Source organism: Dromaius novaehollandiae, chromosome 1 (assembly GCF_036370855.1).
Source record: "Dromaius novaehollandiae isolate bDroNov1 chromosome 1, bDroNov1.hap1, whole genome shotgun sequence".
Taxonomy (NCBI): Eukaryota; Metazoa; Chordata; class Aves; order Casuariiformes; family Dromaiidae; genus Dromaius; species Dromaius novaehollandiae.
The window spans coordinates 18,755,626-18,781,468 of record NC_088098.1 but is presented as its reverse complement, the minus strand read 5'-3'; the positions used below and the strand labels follow the sequence as shown (position 1 = coordinate 18,781,468).

The 25,843-nt window shown below is 37.7% G+C and overlaps 1 protein-coding gene and 1 long non-coding RNA gene across 4 annotated transcripts in view; one reads left to right on the top strand and one right to left on the bottom strand.

The window, feature by feature from the left end:
* MAPK12 (mitogen-activated protein kinase 12) overlaps positions 1–12,467 on the top strand; it is a 44,177-nt gene extending 31,710 nt beyond the window's left edge. For both annotated transcript variants that reach the window (XM_026113039.2, XM_026113038.2), the window contains 6 exons: positions 3,175–3,289; positions 3,925–3,996; positions 6,224–6,303; positions 7,068–7,146; positions 8,736–8,909; positions 9,646–12,467. In XM_026113039.2, the coding sequence (XP_025968824.1) occupies positions 3,175–3,289; positions 3,925–3,996; positions 6,224–6,303; positions 7,068–7,146; positions 8,736–8,909; positions 9,646–9,716 (591 nt within the window). In that variant the 3' untranslated portion in view covers positions 9,717–12,467. The remainder of the gene's footprint in view (positions 1–3,174; positions 3,290–3,924; positions 3,997–6,223; positions 6,304–7,067; positions 7,147–8,735; positions 8,910–9,645) is intronic.
* LOC112990937 (uncharacterized) lies at positions 7,140–22,191 on the bottom strand. 2 transcript variants are annotated; one of them, XR_003261189.2, is made up of 3 exons: positions 21,974–22,191; positions 21,470–21,624; positions 7,140–8,057 (listed from the first exon to the last, which is right to left on the bottom strand). It is a non-coding gene; the product is annotated as an uncharacterized LOC112990937 (long non-coding RNA). The 2 variants fall into 2 exon arrangements; XR_010387691.1 differs by lacking the exon at positions 7,140–8,057 and adding an exon at positions 17,975–18,438.
* Positions 22,192–25,843: the final 3,652 nt, after the last annotated feature.

Below are 25,843 nucleotides of genomic sequence, written 5' to 3'. Positions count from 1 at the left end.
TCTCCTAATATGTGAGTCTTCAGTTTACATTTAGATCTTAAGACCAAGCTTTCCTCCTTAAAAGAGATGAGTGAGACTTTATGGGCAGTGTTTGGTTATGTGAGAATTCCAGTTTAGAATAAACACAAAGAGTCTTAACTCTGCAAGCTGGGAGATACAGAAACAGATCAAAGGTTGTAAAGCTCTCCCTTAATTAAATAAAATAAAAGTGGGTGGAACACTGCAAAAATGTGTTTTAGTGTATAATGTGCAAGCACATAGCTGTTGTAATAAAATTTTACACTCTTTGGAAACTCGGTAGAACAGGTCTGAATGTTCAGGATCCTGTTGTTTTAGGATTTCCCTATTCAAAACAAAAAGCCATTGTCTCTTTCTGGCTTTTGGAAGTATGTTGCCAAACTGTGAGTAGGTCCCAGTGCGATAGGAGAAAAAAGAGAATCTGGAAAAACCAGTTACACACGTACATTTCACCCCCCACCCCACTGCTGAGCTACAGGATTAGATTCTGAGATGCAGCCCAAGTCAGGGACATTCTTTCATGATATGATCACTGTATTTCTTTACTTAGCACAACTTATTTTTCTGTTACCTTGGATATTTTTACACTTTCAGATAAGCTGAGGCAAATAATTCTATATCACAACATCTTTTTGCGAAATGGCAAGGGGAAAATGTAGCATTAAGCCCTAGTTTTCATGTATCTCAACAGTCAGCAAATTCTGTAGTCCAGGGTTTTGTAATAATTTCTGATATATACAGAAGAAATATGCAAACCTCTAATTAGGAAATACTGGCTGTTAAAATGCTACTCCAGTCTTTGAACAGAAAGCAACCTGTAACATGTTGAGAGCTGTGCATAAAAAAATCAGGGTAACAATTTAACTCTGATCTCACTTATACCAGAATAATTCAGATTTCACTTGCACTTTCACCATGTGTGTGCAGTCCAGGTTAGAGAGTGCGCTTTTTAAGTGAGTTTACACTGGCACAAGATCATATTTGGCAGGGATTGTTCTATCCTTTTTCCCCATGTCTGTGCACTCAGCAGCTTCCCTTGCATCGGCTTGAGCAACTATGTGACTGGAGGCAAGTTGAAACAGTTCCCTGCATTAATAATTAATAAGTAATCAATTTCATTTTTCCAGATGAACTTTCTCACTCTGTGGTCTGACTCTCTCAACTGGAGGGTGCCTTAAGGGAAAGGCCTGCCCCTTTTGCAGTCTTGAGGTTACAAGTTATTTTTGTTATGGTTATTGAAGCAAGTTAGGAAAATTACGTTTGCTGACAAGAAGGAGAGCTCATCCGTGAGGAGCCAAAGGAAATCTGCTCTCCCTTTCATTATTCCAAAGTCATAAAAATGGTTTTGGTCAAATTTGCTCTAAAAATTGCCTTGGAAGTTCTAGCTCAAAGGTTGAAGATCAGGCAGAGTATCAGAATAATAGTTTTATGTGAATACCGTTGTTGAAGTGGTACCATGCTAACATCAGATACTAAAAGGATAAATTTGCTTACGAGACTAAATGAATATTTTAATGGAAAAAAAATCCTAAAGTTAATGCATAGCACAAAAACATTCTTGCTGTCATTTTCTGCTTTTACAAAAATACAAACCCAGATTATACTTCAGGTGTCTCCAACTCCAATTCACAAACCTTAGTATGGAAAAGTCCTAAAAAGTTATGTCAGAAAAAATGGTATCACATGTGGCTCTTGAGCTGTTATGAAAACCTTTTTTTTCTTCCCCTCTCCTCTCTGATGCTACCGGGAAGATATAATGTAAAATACGTATATAATAAATTTGAAAGCTGTATATACAAGTGTATTTTGCTATTGCAAATATTTTGATTCAATCAACATCTCTCTGTTTGCATCTGATTCCCTTTTTTTAAATGGCTAGGTAATCAGCAACTATGTGGGAGATATGGAAATGATGTTTTAAATGTGTCAGTGAAGATAAGCCATAACATTTATATTTTCTACTCTTGATCCATGAATAAAAATATAATTTTCCTTCTTTATTAGTGCCAAGGAATGATGAAACTGTGTGTTAAAAAATTAAGTATTTTTAAATGTTTAATTACACTGAGAGCATTACAAATCCATCACCCTTGGTACCATGATAAACAAGTGCTTCTAGTGAAAATTTCTGCTCTGTAAATATATGTATGAAACCTGATACACATGGAAACTAGTGGCTGTTCATGCAAAACTACGTATTCGGGTATCTGTGGATGATGATTTATTTCGAATAATTTTTCCTCACCCAAGGGCCCTTCTTGTCCTGTTAGTATCAAGAATTTACTGATAAACTACAAACCAACTGTCATTCCAGGAGTGGACCTCACTATTAGCCAAATATATCTTTTGATAGTCCATACAACTAGGCTCGGACAACTGGGCAACGTTAGCCAATTCGGTAGAAGCTGACAAAAGACTGTAATACTTCCTTTTAATCTTAATGCTGTAGACTTTACAATAGCTGAAGATAAATATCTTTGAGGTTCAGAAATAAGCTGAATTATACATAATCCTTTGAAAAATTGTACTGACCTTGAGTTTCTTACAGAGGATTGTTCTGTAATTAAGCAGCAGGTTGGAACTCAGTGGAATAAAATAATGGTAATTCCCTACTCTTACTGCAGATTTTCAATGTGACCTTGAGAAAGCTTTTCTTTTTATTAGTTATTCATAAAACGAAGATAATGGTATCTCCTTATTTCAGAATATTATTAGAACACTGTTCTTAAAAATTGTGCCCCCTCGGATATCAGATCAATGGATACCGTATAAACACCTAGAATGGATGCTCTTCTTTCAGCCCTGACAAGATATGATAGTCATTCTATGGTCAGGGAGTTTTGGCGTTGAATGTGACCTGTATCTTTATAACCAAAATGGAAGCATTTATTGTTTTCTTTACTGGTAGTGTTCCAGCTTTTAGTGTTGCTAAATATTATATATATTTATATATCCATAATGATATAATATAATTCTAATGTTCCTTGCTACTTCTGCCTTGATTTTGATGAGAACAAGACACTTTAATGAGCAAAAGATGCAGTAATAAACCAATCTCTGCAGACTGCTCTTTTTTTATTTTCCATATTTGGAAATTCTATATGAAATAGGTATATAGGTTGTCTGATCAGGATGTTCTTTATGATTCCATTCCAGATTCTGGATTTTGGATTGGCAAGGCATACAGACAGTGAGATGACAGGTTACGTGGTCACCAGATGGTACAGAGCCCCAGAGGTCATACTTAATTGGATGCATTATACACAAACAGGTTAGCATCTTTTCAGAAAAGTCTTAACTGAGCTGAAGCATTCACTGAATCAGGCAATACATAGTCTTTGTTTCTGAAATGAATAAGAAACTGGAGGTGGAAATAATAAATTCCTTGTAGATAAATTGCAGGTAATAGCTTGGGGGAGGTTTTGTTTGTATACTGTCTGAGACTAACAGAAAGTCCTGAGGTTATTGGAAAAAAGCAGTGTAAATGTATACAGATGTAACAGTCTGGTCTACATTCTTGTGCTCTCCACTGCCTGTAATCTTTCTGCAAGATGTGCAGACTGTTACTCAAACTGTGACAGAGAAATATGGCAGGAGAAGAGGATTCAAGTAATACCAAGATAACCATGGAAGTTTTGAAAGCATAGAAAAATTACTTCCTACATACATCTGCTTGTTAGTGAGAAACTGATTCTGCATAGTATCAGATGATCTTTTGTTTGCTAATAAAAAAAACTAACAGTTTTATGTATACTTTTTATCATACTCTGCAAGGCACACACTCATTTTATAAAAGGCTATAAATGCAAACTTTACACTTCTTTAAAATATATTTTAAATTAAACTTTATCTGTATCTAAATAGGCAAATATTCAGCAATTTAATGTTACTGGGTTTTTTTTTCAGTTGACATCTGGTCTGTGGGCTGTATAATGGCTGAGATGATAACTGGGAGGCCTCTGTTCAAAGGAAACGATCGTATCCTTCCTCAGTAAATTTATGGCACTAAGATAAGAAAACGATGATAGGTGCTTGTGCAATGTAGTAAGTCTATTCAGAAACTGATGAGTATAAATTGAAAGTAATAGTAAATTGATTTTCACCTTTTTAATTTGTTGGTTATTTAATACTTGTACCAAGTTTACACATCTGAAAATTTAAATTGGTATTACTGAACATTTTTCACTAGAGAGAGTTGATCTTTGAGTTGTGTCTTGAATCAAGTGAATGATTCAGTGTTCACAGAAAAGGCTTTTTTTTTCTTTTTCTTTTCTTTTTTTAGTAGTAGGTTCCCCAACTCCAGAACATGTGCAGAGAAGTATGGTGTGGTATGCAGACTTCTGTGCACATGCTGGTGCATTTCATGGTTTTTGAGACTTATCAAATATTGTTATAGTCTAATAAGATATTTTAGAATTACAGAAAACACTGTCATGTCATTTCATTGCTGAAGAATTAAGAAAATAGTTAAGATCAAGCCACACTTAAAACATGTAAGTGATACTTTGTTGGAGACAGTTGTGGTAGTTACCCAGTGTTAACAGAGGACAGCAAGAATTTTTTTTACTTCTAATTTTTTTGTTTATATGTTTTGCATGTTTGACAGCTCAACCTAATCATTTTGCACTGCTTTTCCCCTTGTGGAGTTCCAGTCAATAAAGTGCTGACCCTGCAAATACTTGTTTAAATTTTTTATAAATGTGCTCTGTATTTAAGTACTTAGTTGTAAGGTTAGGACTTCTTTGCATGGATCTTATTATTCTCTTGTCTGTGAGGAAAAACATAATAAGAGAAGATTGTATTTACAAAAAAAATGACGGGGCTACAGAAAAGGAGAATACATCAGATTATTTCAGCTCTACAGAGTTTAAGTATGCGTCACTTTTTAACAAGAAAATAGTAAAACACATGCTAAAGGACAACAGTTGACTAACAAATAGCATTTCTCAGCTAATGCTAACCCTGAAAATTCTAGTGCATAAATAAGAAATGAATGAGTTGTAATTTTCAAGTTGCACTGTAAATGTAAGAGTATAAAAGCTAGTATTTAGTTGTATTCGATTTTGGATAGTTCAGAATTATTGCTGAAATTCTATGTCCAGTGTTATAAAGGAAATTATCCTAGTATAGTTGTCCCTGCTGCCTTCAGATATATGGATCAGTATTACCCGTTTTCAGGGCAATACAGCTACGAATTCAGCTATGAGTAGATGAGGGAAAAAATAACTGTTTTTAGTGATTTTTTTTTTTCTTTTAGTTTTATGAATACGTTATCCTACAAACTTGGTCTGGGATTTCTTGTTTGTTTGTTTGTTTGATCAGCATTACCCACCATTTCCTTTTTCTGCAGAGGTCTGTGGAATTTGTATGTGCCTTAAGTCCGGGTGATCAGAGTAGCAAATGAGATGCAAAGCTGTTCTTTACAGCATTAGCCCCCCTGTAAATATGGTGGTTCTTCTTTGAAACAGCTAATATTGTTAGTGATTAATCTGTACTGTTTTGGGACACAGAAGACGAGGGATTGTTCTGATGCCTTGTCGCAAGTACTATGTTTCCAGCATCTCAGCATGTGGAATTAAGCAAAGCAGGTGGGAAATGAGGAGGAAGATTTTTTCTTAGGTTGCTCAGTGTGGAGAAGAATTAACAAAGACTGGTTTCCTCTGATTTTTATTCTGTTTCCCCTACCACCTGGTGTTCCCTATGACTTTTCCTGCCTCTACAGTAGCTCTGGCTGCTCTTACTTAGTCACCTTAGTATTGGATAGACCAGGGCAATGGATATGGTCTGTGTTGCTTGTCCAGGCACAACATCAAACAAAATGGATGGTTATTGAATTTGTAATACAACCTTTTCCTCCATGGGAATGTTAATGAGGGTCTCTCCTCCTCCCAGGATCTCTTCTACCTATCTGTCATGGAACATATGGAAACTTAATAACTTGTGGACCAATTTTGACCAAAAATATTAGAGGAGTTTGCAGATGATTCAGTTGTGTGTTCCCAAGTTATTTTATTTCAGGTGCTTTCAGTGTCTTCGCCTTTGCAAGAGAAATGGAGAACTTTCACCTCATCTTTTATTAATCTTATTTGCAGTTTTTTTGTTCTGATTTCTGCTTTATTCTCCAATTGCCAAGAAACACGCACTTTTTGTAAGGTGTTTAATTTTGCTATGGTGAAGGACTTTGTTCCTTATTTCTGGTATTCAGATCTGGACCAACTCACAGAAATAATGAAAATAACGGGCACGCCAACTCAAGATTTTGTTCAAAAACTGCAGAGTCAAGATGTGAGTATTCTGCTTTGTCAGTTTGTTATATGAGTCTTAATTTTACTTAAGCCACACTCAGTTTTCAGACTGACTGAAATAATATATATTGAAATGACCACTGATGGTGCATATCTACCTTGAAGTGCTTTGGGCACCCAAAATAACTATAGGAGATTAAGGGGAGCCAGAAAATGATTAGAACACCTGACAAATCTATAAATTTAAATACTTTAAAGTTCCCAGTGTGTAGCATATAAACAGCTAGGCATTAGCTGTATTACTACCTTACTGGAATTATACTGAAAATATGAACCTATTCAGAAAACTCACTTGTTCTGCAGATGTCTCTGACTTCATCTTTCTGGAGTCCTTAAACCCCTACTATAAAGCACTTAAAATTAATCATTAGACTAGCTGTACAATTTAAATACTAACAAATTACTTTACAGGAATCTTTAGAAGTCTGTCTTTTAAATAAAAGTATGGCTTTTATTCTTTCAAATGATGCCTACACATTGATTCTAATTAATATATTAAATATTGAGCACTGATAATTTCAGCTTTATATGTCATTTCTTAATCACAATCATAAGGCTTGATTTAAAAAGTTCTTCTCAGCAAGAATATGAATATAATCAGCATTTATAGGAAAAAAATTAACAAATCCATTTGTACAATGTGGTATCAAAGCATCATTAAAAGTTGTTTATTAAGCATAAAGTTAATGTTGTCACATTACAAACAACTCAAATTTCTAATTCAAAATTCATGTTTCTTTTAAGGCAAAAAACTATATCAAAAGCCTCCCAAAAGTTCAGAAAAAAGATTTTGCATCCATCTTGAAGTATGCGAATCCTTTGGGTAAGAAAGTTTGTGTGGATGTGTACAAATTTTATCGTTCTTGTGTTTGTATTGGAGGCAGCAGCAGTAACATCAGTCATGTGATAACCGTGACAGTTATGCGATGGTTCTCATGCTGTTTTACTTCTTGATTTCCATAATTCATAACTTTGATTTTAAGGTCTGAACTTAGCCAAGTTTATACCCTGCCAGGAATCAGATGTTTCTTAGAAGAGTTGAAAAAGAAGTGTTTTGTGTTTTAGGCTCTGATTCAGCCTATGCTTGATGTTTTTGCTGGACCTGCTTTCTCAAGAGTCCTGGGAAACAAAATAGCTGTAATAAATTTTTCTATATATTATATTTGAAATATAATTCTGAAAGCTGATTCTGATCCATAACAGACATGCAAGCAAATAGGTGACATTTCAGTGATGGAATGAATACTTTCTGAGAAACATCTGTGCATTCCTAAGAAGAACTGGGTTGTATTTGAAAGATATAAACAACTAGAAGAGCATACCAAGTGTGCACAACTGTGACGTGACAGTCAGCCAGAGCTTTGAGGTGGATCTGACCAAACCTTATCTGTTCTCCAGTAACCTGAGCACTCAAAAAGCTAGGTTTTATTAAAATATAAATTAGGATAATTGAGTCTTCTCTATTTAAGAAGTTAAAATAATAAGGTCAGTTACAATGGAAATCAGTAGGATCAATAAGCAACTCTTATCTGACTGCTCAGTTAACTCACTGACCTTTTGAGCTACAGCAAACTCCACACATTTCCATTTAGTTGGAAATTAGTTAGGCTGTTCCTTTCATAGAGAACAACTGCTCATGCTCTGGAAGAGATGTAACAGGCGAGAGTTACACCTCCCTGTTGCATGCTGCTGTCTCTCCCCTTTCAGAGTGTTCCATCTGACCCAGGAACATTCCTACAGGAACATAATAGAAAATGGGAGAATAAACAAATCAGTCATCTTGTCTGCTTACACTCACCCATTCTGATAGTCTCACATAGTACCTGATGCAAAATCCATTGGAGAGGAATATACAAGATTTTCATAGATTTTTAGTGTTTCATCTGAGGTCCAGAATACATAGCAGATAAAGTCTGTGCTGAGATTCTAATCATGGAGAGCTGTAGTGTGGCTCAAAGTGTACTGCTGGGGCTGAGGGCTTGGGTTTGGTCACATGCAGAGTAATCCTCATTAGTTCTTCACCCATCTGTTCATTCTGCTGCTGTCAAGTCATCATATACCCTAGAACTACAACACAGTGGCGGCAGTTTGCAGAGACACCTGTGCAACCCTAAATGCAGTGGTTCTGGAGCCAAAAGTTGAAGAGTTGCCAGCTGAGGTGATGTGGCTGTATTGCTTTTGGAAGCAGCAGAGCATCTCTGCTTTGCATCAGGCTTTTTATGTGTCCCAGTTTTGTTCACAACACTGTATTGTGTGGTGCAGATGGGCCCTAGTGGCTATGGAACAAACACCCAGTGATTCTGTTTTGTAACTCTATTTATTTAAAATAGCCCCAAGGCAACATTACTGTGTACAAGCTGAAATCAGTGGTATGATTTGAATGCAATGTTTTTTTTTGTTGTTGTTGAATAGCTGTAAACCTTTTGGAGAGGATGCTGGTGCTAGATGCAGAGAAAAGAGTCACAGCAGCTGAGGCTTTGATGCATCCTTACTTTGAACCTATTCATGATCCTGAGGAAGAAATTGAAGCTGAGAAATATGATGACACGTTTGATAACGTGGATCTTCCACTGGATGAATGGAAGCGTGAGTTCAGTTTTGTGATGGTTTTAAAAAGGAACAGATAGAAAGGTCACCCAAATAACTCGTAAAGGAGTAAGTAGACAGCAGTAAGACTGAGAAACACTGTTGACAAACCAGTGTTCCTCTCATCAGATCTTTCTAGAGCCATCCCCAAAGGTTTTCTTCTCTTCCTTCTAACAGTGGCTTCTCTCCTCTACTTCTCTGTGTGTCTTTCCTCCCATCTGCTGCAATGTAGGAAAGAAATCACTTCTATAACATGTTCGTTTCAGTGTACAGCAGGGAACAGCTGCTTAAACTGCTGGCTTAAGTTAGCTGTTTTCTGTCACTGAGAGATGCTGTCTCAGCAGAGATCTACCTCTGAATCCAGTTTTTATCTGACTTTGGAGGGTTGTATTTTGACTTTTAAATGAGAACTTGATTTTTAATTCTGCTGTGCCCAGCAGGTCTTGTTGAAGATAATGCCCACTGTATTGTAAAGCCACGGCTCACATCCCTTGGAAAGCACCTACAACATTTCAGTATCAGGCTGCTTCTTCAAATTTGAAGTAGTAACTTAGGATAAAATGGTCCTTGATTTCCTTACTCTTTGTACGCTTTCTACCTTTTTTGCCTGAAGAGGTCTCTCTCTTCCTCACCTAGATGAAAGCCTAACCATGCTGGCAGTTGCCACTTGCTCAAGTCTGTGCAGCTGCTTTTCTCAATATACCAGTAGCACTGTTTTTCTTCTGTTGTTTTCCAGGTATTACGTATACAGAGATACTGAACTTTAAGCCACCACAAACATCAGAGTCAAAGGAGACAGCAGTGTGACTTGATCTTTTCAGAACTCAGAAGAAAACAGGAATGTTGTAAATGTTTATGATATTTCAGGTGTATAAAACTTTTATAAATAAATTGGATGTAATCTGTTTCATCTGCATTGTAAGAAAGAGCAATGTCTTTTACTCTGCTTGTGGAAGTTGATGCCTTTGGGAATAGCATTTCAAAACTATCCAGAAACTTATTTCTACCCACATCTCCCTTCTGCATGAAGGAATTCAGATTGTGATAACACTGTGTCATCTTCAAAAGAGCAGGTAGAACTAATTCTTCAAATCAGAGGTCAAAAGAGTGCAAGTTACCACTCTGAACAAGCTGAAACACAGACTATGTCAGTGATGCACAGTGAGTACTGTTAGGCCAGTGACCTATTTGAAATGCTAGAAGTATTAGCGTGAGTTCCTCTGGACTATTCTACCTTGATAAGGTGCCTGGAGAGGCTCATCAGCTTCTTCTACCTCAGCTAGTGTAGCGGGTACCAGAAAGACAGCCTGAATGAATGCCTGTTTCCCTTGTCCAACATGAGTGGAGATCTGAGCTCCAACCAATTCTGATGGATTTTTGCAAGAGGCAAGAAGCAGAGAAGTGTCAGTGTCCCAGATTTTTATGAAGTAACCAGTGTAGTAGGACAAGATTTCCCAAATGCACGAGGTGAACTGTCACTAGATAAACAGTCACTTTCAGGGTGTACAGTATTTTAGTCTGAATACAGTGCAGTTTCTTTTAACAGCCTAGGGATGAGGGATTTCCAGGGAGAAACTAAAAGGTTTTCTAAAATTTTCTAATTTTCTAGCATCTTAGTATTGAAACAATCACTGAAAAAGTGCACCTTCTCAGAGGGGAACAGTGTTTGGAGAATCACCAGTGCCGATATTAGAAATAAAGTTGCATGCAGGTCATGTTATGGAAAATGAGATGAGAATAAAAATACTACAGTGCAGCTATTCTTGTGACCTGCAGCAAGTTGTTTTGTTCATAGTGTATAGAGGTGATGCCAGGTGCAGAATAATAACTGTTTCTTTTTTTAGCCTTTGGAACTCATCTTAATTTCTCAGGGGAGAAGGGGGCATCTCAGTCTCAGTGGGGAGATGCCTTACCAGCAGTAGACAACTCCCTTTTGAGTTCCTGTGGGATACTGGTGAGGCACTTTTAAGTCCCTCTTATTATCTGGGTTCATTTATTGTATTTTCCTAGGTGCTTAGTTCATAATAATCTCTCAGAGGAAAAAGAAATTGGCAGACTTGTGGGATGCAGATTTTTTTGTGGGATTGCTTCTCCTTGTTAAAGGTAATTTTAACTATTTGGATATGTGTAATTCCCAATGCAACATACTGTTGTGTGTTGCTGCTGAGTGAAACAGTTGTGAAGGAAGACATACAATCTTAGCAGAAGAAGACGACTTGAAAAAGTCTCTGAAAAACAACTAAGAAATTACTTGGTTTTTTGCTTTAATATGCATTTTAAAACAGAAGCTTAATCAAGCCACAGTTGTTCTGTTTCTCTTAATGAGTGCTTTAGTTAAACAACTGTAAATATCAGTATTTGTTTAAAAATTATTTGTGATGGACATTGATTAGCTGAGACAGGCACTGAGGGAGACTACATGGTAACAGAAACCTTGAACTTTTGGTGTACTTGACAAGCCATTAAAAACGATTGTTTCAGGAATGCCTGAGAGAGCAGGCAGTGAATGTAATTTGAAACAAAACATTTTTCCACGCTGCAGGTCACTGAGGAAGGCATGCTGAAGAGTCATAGCCAATTTTGCACTATTGACTTTCTGCTTGAGCTACACAATTATGTTAAATAGAAACTTTATTTTTTACTTAATGTTTTCTCTTTTAGGATCATGCCCTGTAGTCCTCCTAAAAGTCAAGGGAGAAAAGTGCCTATTGGAGTTAGGAATTTTTGATAGAGCCAGTCAAGGAAGGTAAAAGAACGTCAAAATTTCTTTGAAAATGTTTCCTTTTTACTTTAAATGGAATTTCAGCAGCTTAGGTTCTGGCAAATGTCTAAAGTCTTGAGATAATGCAAATGGCTCAAAAGCTAGTCAGACTTGGAGCATTTTTTTAATTGAAAAACTGGTTTTCAGATTTTTTCTTAAAATCCAACACTTCAATGGGCTTTTTAACTCTTTTTGCCCCTTCAGCTTTAGTGAAATCAAGCCATATAAAACTCCATTGCCTGAGGTGGACTTCTGCTTCTCTTGGTTGTGACTTAGAATTGTAGAAGCAGCTAGCCCACATGAGACATAAGAAAATAATGTTAGTTTTTCTAGATATTTGGGGAATACAAAACTCTTAAAATAACTGAAGAGAAGACCTTGATGTATGTGCTAGCAAAGACAGATTAAGTAAAGTACTGCTATGCTGTCTTGCCAGTAAACAGTTTGTAAGGTAAAATAGCAAACACTAAAAAAAGTTTGTTCAATCTTAGCATGATGTTTCTGTGAAGAGATTGAAATACAAAAAATCTGCTTGAAACAGCAGTAGAGATTATTAGTATAAATAGCTCATTAAAAGAAATGTGGTGAAAGCAGAATTATTTTGCATGGGAGGCAGCTGCTGCTTCAAAGGGAGAGACAACATTTTCTAGGTTTTTATTTGCTATTTCTACTGGTGCTAAGCAACTCAGGAATAAGAACCCAATTTCTGTTTGCCTTAAGAAGAAATGTAAATATGTTCTGCATGTACTTGAAATGTATTGTGAAAAATAAAGGTTGGGTTTTTGTTTTTTGCACAATAGTGGTCTTATTTTCCCCATATGAATTCCCAAACGTGTAATGATTCCTGAAAATATTATTTTCAGTATAACAAAACAGTATGAAACCTAATATTGTAGGTACATTTCATGTAATATGAGCTGCTGACGTAGTTTATTTCGGAAGTCAGTCAGACCACAAATCCTAACCTTTCTCCAAAAGAGAAAGTCAGCTACGGAACTGACTTGATTGTACTGCTGCCATCTATCTCTTAGAGCATCTTGGATTTTACCAGACATCTCTGCTTTGTTCTGAAGGACAGCGTTTCAATACTTAAACACACATTCCTCAGCATGATTTTAAGAGCTAGAGACTGACTGAGAATCAGCAAGCCCCTATGACATATAGATCCCCGAGTTGGAAAGGGAAGTCAGAGTTCATAGAGTTCTAGCAGCATACGTGGGACCTTAGCCTGGAAAACCTGTATGCCTCCTGACTGTTTTAGGGCAGAAATTGTCCCATTAAAAACTACAGTGTCTACTGCATAGAAGAGTCATCATTCCTGTTAAATTTTGAAAATGGTGAGAAATTTTTGAAAATGGCCAGATGTGGCTCACGATTTGACTTCTTGATTATTTTCTTTTTTTATTATTGGATAACACTGAGGTGAGTGCTAATGTGTGGCCTGCAAAATGTATTTAAAAGATCCACTTTATTCATTTCAGAACTAATAAGCATATGAGCTGGGTGGGATGCTTTGAGCTTCCTGCTTTCTGATCAGCTGTTCAGATACAAACATCAGATGTTTCTGGTCTGCTCCAGCTAAGGTTATCGCAGAACTGTTATGTCAGAGCTGCTGTTAGGTGTTACCATTCACTGGATCTTGGCATGAAATACTCCCACAAGGCTGTCATGTGGCCTGTGCATGTTTGAAGCCTAATAAATAGGCATAAAAAATGCACATTTTTAAAATCAGTTTTCTCGTATTAATCATTTGAATGCTGAGTAGTACTGCTAGGATCCTGTACATGCTGAGTCAGGGAGAACAAGAACAGAAAGGATAGCTTTTGGGGCTCACTTTCAGAAAAGGTTTAGCAAGTAACAGGGAAAGAACAGGGCCTTATGATACCTGCTGTCTCTGTTGATTAATTCTCCGTCTCCTGAGTACACTGTAAGGTTGTGTAAGTCAAATATTATCAGAAGCTATTCTAGGGACTACCACACTTAAAATCCCTTCCTAAGTATTTTTAAGAATTAAGAAGCACGGGTTGGAGAAAAATTAAAAAAAGGAGGACTTGCATCATAGAGACAGCCTTTGAAATTTCATGGACTAGCAGTTAATGAGCAGCTCTTTTGCACATAAGATTTGCATTTTTCTGGGATAGCAACATAATGATCTGAAAACTAAATTGCCATCTAGCAACCATATGCAGCTGTCATGCATGGGAATGATTGCATGAAATTTAACTACTAAGAACAGCATCCCTCTGCAAGGAGGCAAATGGGGACAAGTAATTTAAGGATTCATTATTTTTGTCTGCTGTTAGACTACTGTGCAGGCAGAGTTCCCTTATGCTTAGCCTTGCTACATTTCCATAGTGGAGTTTTCTCGTTCACCCAAAGTCTGTTTCATCACTGGTTGGGCAGGCGATGAGATGAATTTCCCAACCAAGCTTGGGTAATCTAGGCATGCAACTCCTATGACTTTTATTGACGTATTTTAAATGCACTGTTATTTTTGTGAGGGACAGCAGTGAAGCAACCAAATTAAGTGTAGTGAAAGAAATTACTCAGATTCTGTTTGAGAATTTCCCATTTTTTGCTATGGAACATTCTTTGGAGGTACACATGCTTGTGCAGAGCAGGAAATGTCTTACTGGGTTTGGATGGGGCCTGAGATAATGGGACTTAGAGGTCAGTGAGACTCATGATACTAATACAGTAACAAGCAAAGATGGCCAACTAATCCAATTCAGTCTAATATTAATGAGAAACTCACTGATTATTAAAACAGTAAAATTATACTGCTCCAGAGATCATGGGCATTTAGTCCACTGTGGGGCTGGGCCAAAGTAGCTTTTTTCTGGTATTTTAAAAGCCCCATTGGTTTGTGTCAGAGTTACTGTCTCTGAATGGTACTACTCAGCATGTGTCCAACCATTTTGCTATTCCTAGGAATTTCCTTACATTTTTGTTTTTGATTCAAGTTTGAAGTTGCTTTTTTATAAAGACAGTAGTGTGCTACTGTAGGGAGAGAAAATATGTCTTGAGAAGTAAAATCAGAAAAACATTAACTAAGGCTTTCTCTAAAGCAAACTCCTCTAAAGATCTGGAGTATGTTAAAATACAGTTCAGTTATAAGGAATCAAAATTGCTATTCAGAAAGAATTCTGAACAATGGCTGGAGTAACCAGATATTTTCAGTTACAATTTTAACTCTTAGAGAATCCCAAGGAGCACTTTTTTAATTCAGAAAATTCATGTTGTATAAATGTTCAATAAAAAGAAGGCATGACTGGTGTTTACAGAATGTCTGCTAGTCCTAAAGTAGGGCACTTTCTTAAGAATAGATTTGCATATTGATAAGGGAGACAGAAGAATACCACAGGGAATTCCCCAAAATGTATGTTGAACTATAAACTGGCAGGACAAGATAATGAAACCAGGCAAATTTTAATTAGGTTTAAATGATTAAATTAAATGCAATGCATCTCCAGTGGGTGGGGTAGCTAGTTTTTTTTAATTCTGGATTTTCAGGCAAAAACTTAAATACAACAAAACTCATTTTACGGGTTTATCATAGTCCCAGTAGTCCTAGTCTGTCTGTATCATTACTAGCGTGAACACAGTTTATCTAGGTGATCTTAATTTACTTTCCTTGTCTATGTTTTTTATCATGTAGGCTTCATGTGATTTTTCTTCATATGATATCACTTTCATTGAGGGTGATGGGGTAACTTTGTACTGGAAGGGATTATCGTTCCTGCCTCCCAGCTCTTGCAGAAGTTGGTAAGTATGTGGTGAATAAGACAAGGCAGAGAGCAGGACATTAAAGAATAGTCTCATGGTTATGGTACCTGAAACGATCCCATGTAGAACTGAATCCTCCCCCTGTCTCTGCCAAAGCTGCCTTTTACTGTTTCCTAATGTTTTGGCTGGTCACCTGGAGCCCTCCGCACCTGATGCAGCTGTGAGTACTTGCGTGTGTGCTTGCACACAGCCAGAGCCAGCGGGAACTGTGCTTTGGACAGGCTGTGCTAGTGAACTCACTGTGCCGGGGAATGTTTCCAGGTCCTGGACCGCAATTGTCTGTTCTGTCAATTGCTAACACCATTACCTGGTCCAGGCCTAAATAAATCCATAAATAAAAATGCCAGTTAACTTTGGCCAAAATTTGCATCTGCTAGTTTCAGAAAGCCTGTGGATTTCAGGGTCTTAGGTGGTTTGTATTAAATTATGGTCAAGTTCTACCTGAAAAGATTACTTTACAATATCCCAAAATAAAAGGAAAATAATACATATTTTTCCCTGTTACTTGGGAAATCAACTGAAGTCATTGTGAGTCTGTCATTTCCTATTAACAGGTGTTGGACCAAGCCCATAGTAAGGGTCATAACAACATAATTTGCCCTAATAATGTTTTTCCTACATAATACATTTGTGCAAAAGATAATGATTAGATAGGAAGGAAAACAACTACTAGAGAGCACAGATACCATTTAAAACAAAGAAAAGACTATATAGGAGGTTCGAGGCATTGTTGATTGATATTTTAAGTAAACATTCAGACTTGTCAGATAGGTTAAACCATAGATGTGAGAATACTGTGAATTTTGAGATGGAGTGCCAAATGCCAGGAGACTAGGAAGGCTAAATCACTAGGGATGAAAATAAACTTCCAATTCCGTGTCACACTACAGGCTTTAAATATCACTTCCTTTATCTACATTAAAAACACTTTGTTAGTGCTTTAAATTAAGGTTGCTGAATTATCAGAACAGTGTGAAACTGTGACCATATGTAAACAAGGACCATTTGGAGACTCCAAAACAAGAGAGATTCTCTCCACAAATCAGAGCTCACTATACCCATTTATCCATTCATTACTGTAGCTATTCAGTATTGCTATTTTAAGTCTCTGAACCAAATATTAAATACTTTTCCTTTGTTTTTTCAATTGCTTTTGATTTTACTGCCTTTTATGCTTTATGACTGACTTAGTGGTTATGATCTCCTGGATTCGATATGATTAATATTATGAACTTGCTGCATGTCTTCCAGGTTTGAATTGCTTTCCGTAGCTAGTGTTTGGCAGTACTAGCTAAAGTAGTTTGAGGAATAAATTATTTATGTAAATGGTAAATTCATTCTGCACTGTAACCTCAAATCTTAGCAGTGGGATAAGGGCGGCTTCCCATGAGAACATGGTCAGGAAAGGCTGAAGAGCTGAGCTGAGCTGAGCTTAGCAAGCAGACATGCAAGCCGTCAACATTGCTATCCCCCAAAGACTGGCTTTCCTTAATGTGTCAAATTCATACCAAAAGATGGCTGTGGCTTCCCTTAGGGTTAATAAATTCTTCTCAGATATGGTCACATGACATCATCAGCTGCTTCCTACATCCTTTGTGATCATTGAAGTAGGTTTAAAGAAGATTAAATCTCTTTCACCCCCTCCAAGAATTGTCAATAATTGTTAATGTCAATATGACTAGTTATAAAAAGTTTGAACCAGAAATGTTTCATTCCTCTTGGAAATTTGTTCTTGGAAAGGAAAAAAAAAGGAAGATATGAAAGTAGGCAGAATGGATTATGGAAACTTTGCCATTGACTTCCTTGAGTACAGGATCAGCCTGTCAATAAATCCAGTAGTTCTATTCCATTTTCATAGGATGTCAGGAAGAAAAATACTACTCAGTGTGAGTCAGGATGGCAAAATCTGACTATTAATTTCTTTAATAATTTAAATTATTAAAGAAAAAAACCCACTCAGAGCATTTACCTACACAACCAAGTGTTCAGGTTACACTCTCTAGATACATTTTCTAAAAAAGTATTTTTCTCCTTTGCAGTGAAAGAGCTCTTCTGCATTAGTACATTTAACAGTGAGGTTGTTCTAGAGACAGATAAAGCAACGCAAGGCCTAGGGGACATGGTAATAGTTTTTATCAGACAAACTGACATAACTGGGGAAAAAAACAAGACACTCTCAGGCAAACAAGCTCTTTTCAGGTCTGAAACTAGAACCACAATCACAAATCTTTTGTCTCTGAAATCTGAAGTCTTCGAAATACCTTCCCCACTAAACTATTTACTCCTCTGTAGTTTCCATAATGAAAACAGCCTCCCATGGCTACCGTTACCAATCTTCGGTCACTGCAACCAGCATGAAACCCTTAATATTCAGGGAATGAAAATGGCTCCTTTTGCAAAAATCGGCCTCTCCTAATAAACCTTCAAGTTAATTATTTCTCTTGTTCAGATCTCCTTCCCTGAGCTTCATAAAATAATCCTAAGCAAACCTTAGTTTAAAAAAGTATTTCAGGCACTGTTTAGTTTTAAACAGTTTATAAATGAATGCTCCATAATCTTCCCTTATTTATTTGCTCAGCTCTTGCTGTCATGTAGCTATTTAGTATGGATTCATCTCAATTTCATTTCCCAGTGGCACCACTGGAAGAAAAAAATGCCCTGGGATGACAGTAACCGACTATGAAAGCCAAATGACACAACATTTTGCAGACAGGCAGAGTGTGTTCTGCATCCAGATTAGCAAATGGGCACTGGAGTCATGGGCCTCCTAATCCTGCCTGCAGGCTGAAGGGGTCTCATCCAGGTATTTAAATCCAAATAGGGTTTAATCATTAGGGTGGAGACTTCTTTATCAGTCAACTTCTCTTCCAGATAGGATAATAGAAAGCAAATGTCTTTGATCTCAACAGAGGCCCTGCGCATGACGCAAGCCGTGGCGTAGAGGAAGGAACACGCCGCTGCTGCCCTCCGAACTCCCCGAGCCTGGAGGCCAACAGAAAGAGAAAGGTTATTTCCTTCCCCACCTTTTCCAAAGCTCGTTGTCTCTATTGTTTTTTATTTGAAGGCTCGCCCCTGTTTGTTTCAGTTTTTTATTGAATTCTCCCACTTTGCAGAGAATTTAAATTCTGTCATAACTACAAATGGGGCTGTCCTACAAAATGAAGCCATTGGGAGTCAGCAGTTGATTTAACTCTCGAGACTGTTCTGGGAGTCATTACAGCAATGAAAGCACTTTCTATAGGAGCAGTTGTCGAGGCTTTGCAGATTTTGAGGGGCTGTTGCTGTTTAATTCTCTACATCCCAGCATTATCTGAAGGCATTATGTGAGCCCATCAGGGTGTAAATAGAAAGGTTTAGTAATTGTACAAGATGGAAATCCACTTACTTTTACACAACTGTTCTAACAGATTTCTAATCAGAGAAACAAGAAGGCTTACAGACTACCCAAAGGGATACCACCCCATACCTATATGACAACATAGAGAAAATCACAGTGGTTTGATACAAAAAAAGAAATAGTGCCTGTTAATTCATTATCACACTTGACATCCAGGCCTCTGCTTCCACAGCAGCCCAAGACGATCAAGCCGATGGCTGACACAGTCCTGCCGTCTACCTGCTGCAGTGACCTGTTCCTCTGAATTCGTCCATACAGAGCTGTTTCACTTCACTAAGCTGAGAAAAAACTAACCACAAAAAAAAGAACAATCATTTCCCAGCTGGACAAGCCCAGCAGCGGACGATGCTGTGGAACGGCACCTGGGATCAGTACATGCCCTGCTGTTTGCTGGAGCAGGTAGTCTGTCTAAATTAATCTACAGAAATTAATAAGGAAGCTAGCACAAAGTCTTCTTTGGAGGATTCGATTAAACATCTGAATCGGCTCACGTTATGATGGAACTAAGAATACCTGACTGAAGGGTTGGTGTATCTGGATTAAGCTATAGAGCTGAAGGCCTGCACCCAAGATGTTGTTCTTCCCATGTCACAGAGAGGTGTGATTTGGCTCTGCATTTGTAATCAAAATGGGTTACACAAAAGGCCTCTGGCTTAGTTAATTGAAACTTGTAAAATGTTTCGAGTTCCTTGAGAGTTGCATGAGAAATACTGAAGGAAAGCAGATTAGTGATCGTTGTAATAGCAAATGTGTTTTTTGGCAGAGTAATGAGCTGCATTAGAGAATATCTAAAGCAGAGTGAAAATAAGAATATTCCAGCCTTCAGCAAGTCTTACCCTTCTGGCACAGAACTCAAATAACACAAAAAAAGAACCATTCCAATTGAATATTTGCATAGCAGTGAGGTAAAACATATATACTGTCCTCCTAAGAATGGGTACACTCATTTTTGAAGCAGAGATCCTCCCTTAAGGGTTTGCCCCAACTATAAATATTTTTTTTCCTGTGAGTCCCAAGCTATTTTTTTTTAAACTGACTCTGTATGCACACTTGAGTTCAGGACACAGCTATTTGTTAAGTTTAATATACATGTGTGTATTTGAATGCAAAATTTTGGAAATTCTTTTAGAAAAAAATTTCTATCCAAGAATACTCTCACATAGAAATTTAAAAGTAAAGGCTAGGATTTATCCAAAAAAACTTTTTTCTTTATGGAATCTTCAAATGTAAATCTACACTCTTAAAAATAATAGGTCATGGTTTGGAGACAGATTTATAACCAAAAAAAAAAAAAAACAGGAGTCCAACAACACACACTACTCTAATATTCATGTCCAGTGTGTAAATTTAACCATTTTTTGACATTTTTTTTTAACCTCTGTTTACTAAAACCATTTGCAAGGGAAACACTGTTATGATTATTTACATTCAAATATATTTTCAAATCACAGAAAGAGACTACCTTTTATTCAAGAAGATTCTTGCTAATGTCAGAGGGAATTTTGTTTAGACAGGATTTGACTATAATATCTCAATTCATATATTTTAAGCACACTGAGTTATTTGAGAAACCTTCCAGACATTATTTAAGTTTCCCTTATTCAGCAAAGCACTTAGGCTAAAGTTTGACTTTTAAATGGATGCTCAAGGCCCACTGATTTTAATAACATTAACAAGAAGTGGATTTGGCCTGCCATATATATATATATTTGGCATTATAACATCAACTTCTGATAGTCTTTCCTCCGGGTGGCTGGAACACATAGATGGTAGATTCAAAATTCTGTCAAGTCACTTGAAAGGGGGTCGGCTGCAGGCCTGCTGGAGTCAGCTGAGCACTCACCCGGAGTTTTACTTGCTTAACTGATAGAGCTATCTCCAGTAACAGCCAGAAGCCAGACATAATTTTCAAGACTTAATGTGGTTTTGTCTTATCGCGATAATCAGTAGCTGGCTACAGGCCATAGACAAAGAAAGTATTGCGAATAGACAAGATGACCCTGTTTACTTTCTCAATGGACTACAAATAGTTGGCATGTACTTGCTGTTTATTTGTAGTCAAAACAGTTGTTTCCTTGTGTTCTTATGAAGCACTCTCAAAACTACTTTGACTAATTTTTTTCACAGAAGTTTGGAAATGATTCAACACACTCTCCTTTTAACACAGCTTTTTATTTTATTCGTAGTTGCTTACTAAAAACTATGCATGGGAGGGGACTCAACTATGAAATAAATTTCTATGATAGACAAGGAAAAACCAGAATCAGCCCTAGAAGACTATAAAAATTGTTTCTCAAGTTTAAAAAACAAGAGCTTTTCTGCATAGCAGGATTACATCCAAAATACGTAAAACTCCATCTGCCAAATGGCCCTTCATCCACAAAGAGAAATCAAGCAAAACTAGATTGAAACCCAGTAAAACTAATTAAAAATTAAACGGATACATAGGCAAAATTAGCCAAAGCAGCAAACCAATAACAAAAAAAGGTTAATTTTTTACCTCAGGGAAAAAAAAGAAGAGTGACTATTACTACTGACTTCATGTAAAGGTGTTTATGTCGTACATGATCAATAGTGTAAAAACCTAAATTCAGACAGAGAGTATTTTGCTCCTACCTGAAAGCCATAATCTTGAATTTGCTTCCAAGACCTTAAGACTGTAGCAAAAATAACAAAAATGTTGAGTCTGCCACACTGTTTACGATTGAATATCGGAAATTCCACTTTCTTGATGATAATCTTCCCAGTGTTTCTCTTCTCCTTCCTGTCACCTAGAAAGCGAATGTCATTGAAAGCAAATGCAGCATTTAACCAATACTGTCTTTATCATAAGATCTTATGTTGTAGCACAATGGATGTTGCTTAGTATAGTTTTGAGCATGTGCTGGTAGTCTGTAGGTCAGCACAGCATCTGAGTTCTTATGCTAAAATTTCTTTACGTGACTTGTCCCACTAAGCTATGAGCAAAATACTGCTGGAGCAGAGACCTGAAAGCTGAATGGGTCAATGAATATCCTACTGCATTCGAATAACAAAGCTATGCTTTTGCTGCAGCTGATTAACAAGTCACCTAATCTTTCCATCACTGACTTATCTGGTGTACTTAGGAAATGCACTTACCCAGGTTTTGTGTAGTATTCAGCACACTTGTGCCTCTGAGGAGTATTGTTGGAATATGCGTAGGTATTTATATGCCTCCTCCCCACTTTTGTAGTATCTGAACACTTCATATTCTAATGCACTTAACTTCCTACATCCCTCTCAAATAAGGAAGTACTATTATCCTAATTCTGCATGTGACAGAGTAAAATACAGCAGGGTTAAAGGTTATACAGGAAGCCTGTGGCAGGATAAGAAACTAAATTTGGGTCACCCAAAGCCTAAACTTTCTCTTTCGCTATTAAGCAAAATTTCCTCTCAATTAATCAATTAACAGTAATAAGGATAAATCTTAGCATGCCAGGGCAGTGAGCCTTTAACTATTTGCATTAAAGATCTACAAGGATTTTTAAGAAAAAATTGTACTTGTTTTTCAAAAATTGAAGCAATGCAAAAGCCATTGTGATGAGTAAATTAAAGAGGCATTTTTCAAAACCATCCATGACTCTCCCTTTGTTGTTTTGCAGATGCCATACATGGCCCAATTGGTTTTTAATAAAATAAAGGAAAAAATTATAAATGATGCCCCACAGAGTAAGCATGTTGATCCAGCAAAGCTGTCATCACAGCAACAACTGTCCGTCTGAAGCCCCCTTTTAGGACTCTGAATGTATAGTTACAAGTTTTGATTCTTGTCTAAGAGTTTTGCATTTTTGCAATTACACTTTAGATAAAAATGACTGCAGCTGAATATTGCAACAAATGTTTAGATTAAAAAAAAATCCCTAGCTCTGCTAGTTTGCTCTCAAACTCCTAGTTTCTTTGAAGAAAATTTCAGTCCCATTTCTTATAAGGTCTGATGAGTGGCTCCTGGTTAATCTCTGTCTGTCTCCCTGGTAACAGTCAAAGGAAGCGAAACAGAGGTGGGCAGGGAGGTAGTCTCCAACAACTATTCATGTTATCAGGGTCCATCAGCAGGTGACCGTTTCTCATATCCAGGAACAATAAATACAGCCTGTGGCTAATGGAACAACCACACAGCTTTCTTCAAAAGTTTCAAAGAGAATTAGCTGGAATCCAGACTTGGAGACAGAAGTTCCTCTAAACTTGAGGTCTTAAATTTTGACTGGACATCTGCAATTCTTTTGATAGTTTGTTCAACCATATATATTTTTTTATGTTATGCAGTCTTTATTCACGCAACGTGTGCATAGAAATCACTACTATTAGAAATACTGCAGCCCTTTCAGTGATTACATAATTTGAATTAAAATGTTTAGTTGGTGTGATAACAGTAAATCACAGATTACTGTGTTCCTAAAAGCAAGCTGTGTGCATAACTGCATGACAGTTTTTTCCACACTATGTCGATGAGCAGCTAAGTGTTAGCAAGAAAGGAGAAACCATGGTATAGCAACACTGGGTGCTGTAGCTCACAGTTTTGCCAAGGAGTCAGCATATGACTGACCTGAAGCACTTTCCAAGCAATAGCGATTTGCATGTGCCTTTTTAATAACAGCTCTACAAGACTCTTGCTAAAAATGATAAATGATGAGGCTTGCTGTCAGACTGAGTTTCCAGGTGGCATCCTCTCATGAAGAATATCAAAATAATTAAGTCAACACAGAAATATAGCCAAAATCTTTCCCATGCTTAAAAGTGACTGGTGAATGTAGGGGAAAAAAGTGTCAAATTGATAAATTCCTTAGTAAATGATGATCCTGAAACTAGTACAGGCTAAGCAATTTGACTCAGCTAACATCTTGAATCCAGTGACTGTCAAAAGAGACCAGAACCAGAAGCTCCCCCAAATGATCCTCTTTTCTGACAGACGTTGACTAATAAAAATGACTGACTGGAATTATGGATAATGCTACAGCTTCGGCTCCAGCCTTAAACCAAAAGCAATGATAGATAGCAAGCAAAGATATTTGGGGTTTTTTTGTTCTCAGAGACAGTGATAATTCTTCAGCAGTGTCAAGGGCCTTTAGAATCATCATGCTTCATAATTTATGACAAATACATAAAGTCTTGTCATTTTCCTGGGAGTACTTTAGTCAAAACAAGGAAACAGTAAAACAAGAAGAAACAGAAGCAGTGTAGAAGGGTAGCCACTGTGTGATCCCTCTGACAGTCTGCACGGACCTCTAAAATCGGGGAGTTTCTTCCCCTTCTGCCTTTGAATCCTGCAGGTTCTCGGCTGAAGCACTTTGCCAGACAGTGCAGAGCAGTAACTCGTGCTGCTCCTTTCCAGTGCACTGAGGCCTTAAGTCTCCAGAGTGGTCAAGCCATCAGCCTCCAAATATACCAGTGCACTCACACAAAGAAAAATTATTTTGCTCGCCAAAAGCAAGGAATTCAAAGATAGTTAACTTCCCTTGAGACATATCCGAGGCTAGAAGAAACTGTAAGGTACAGCTCTCTGTGTGGTGGTTCATTAATGATTTACCCTCTGAGAAACCCCAGTAAGAAACCATGACTCAGAGATGCACAATTATTTATTTCTAAGAAAGTTCCTGCAGAGGCAAGGTTTGTTAGGGGAGGTATTAGCTCCTACAAGATCATCTTAGTCTCACCACCCCTCATTATGTCTATTCTGTCTATTAGTGCCTCCAGGGGAGCTCTCAAAAGCAGATCTCTCATTCTGTAAGTCTGCAAGCCTGATTTCAGGTGCAACTGGAGCCCGGTGGTGGCCGAGAGCTGGCATGAGGGCCATCGCCAGGCTGGAGGCAGGACTGCCATGCAGGCGGCCAGGGCAGCGGCAGCCCCTGTGCAGGCATTGCCAAGGCCTCTCTTGCAGGGCAGTGCAGGAACAGGTAGCGCCTGCCAGATTACTGCCGCTGGATATAAACGTGCTCTTTAGCTTGTGTGCAGGGCCATAAGCATGCAGCTGTGCTGCTTCCAAAGCATGTCGGGTTGAGAAATTCCATTTCCGGTACCTAGGCCTATGAAGTCCAAGCTGCTTCCATCCAGAGCCTAGCAAGCACTTCTGCAAGGTAACCCCAAAATATATTAGCAGTTGCTTTCTTTTTTTTTCTTTTGCTTTTTTTTCTCCATCAGATGAGATTTTCCAGTCGCTCATTATTTGGAATAACAGAGTTGATTCTGTTTTTTGGATCAATCAAGTTTTTTTGTTAGCTGTGAGACAGTCACAGAGAGAAACATCTAAATAATTAAGAGACCGAATACCTTTTCTTATATATCTTACGTCACTCAGAAATGTGTATATAATGCCAGGCCACACATGCAGTGGAAAGGGTTCCTTCCCAGAGATCTTGCCACCTAATTTCAGATACCAACCAAATGAGAAAAGTACTACAAAAGAATGTGATTAGGGATGGAGAGGGATCTGATTAATTTCATAAAATTAAGGGATGACTTTGTAAAGACATCTACAACATGGACAGATGTAGAAGTCTGCTCTATAAGGGAGGATGTTTGTATGTATATTTAAGTTCAGTTTCACTCCTATTGCTGAACGCCATGGTGACACTCAGGGTCAGGGATGTCAAGGTGTCTGTAACATCTCTTGGACCTGTGTGAGCTGTGCACGAGGTGAGTCTCTCTCCTGTTACATGACTTGCCAATAGGCCCAAGCTGTTTTTACAGCTGGGGTGGGGGAAATGGGGATGGCCAAGGCACAAAATATCCCTAGGCTACTGTGCTGGGTGAATTCCTGCTTCGCCTGCCAATTAAAGATAATAGTAAAATTCCTATTTTCAATGGTAGTTATGCGCATGCATAAAAGTTGGGTTTACGGCTTAGCTTGGCGCATGCTTGAGAGCCAGATCATATGAAAGACCAGTTCAAACAGGCTTTGCAGTTGGTTTGGAGCATAAGCCTGGCTTCTTCCCTCTGAGACAGCTTTCTGCCATATTTTTGTTACAAAAT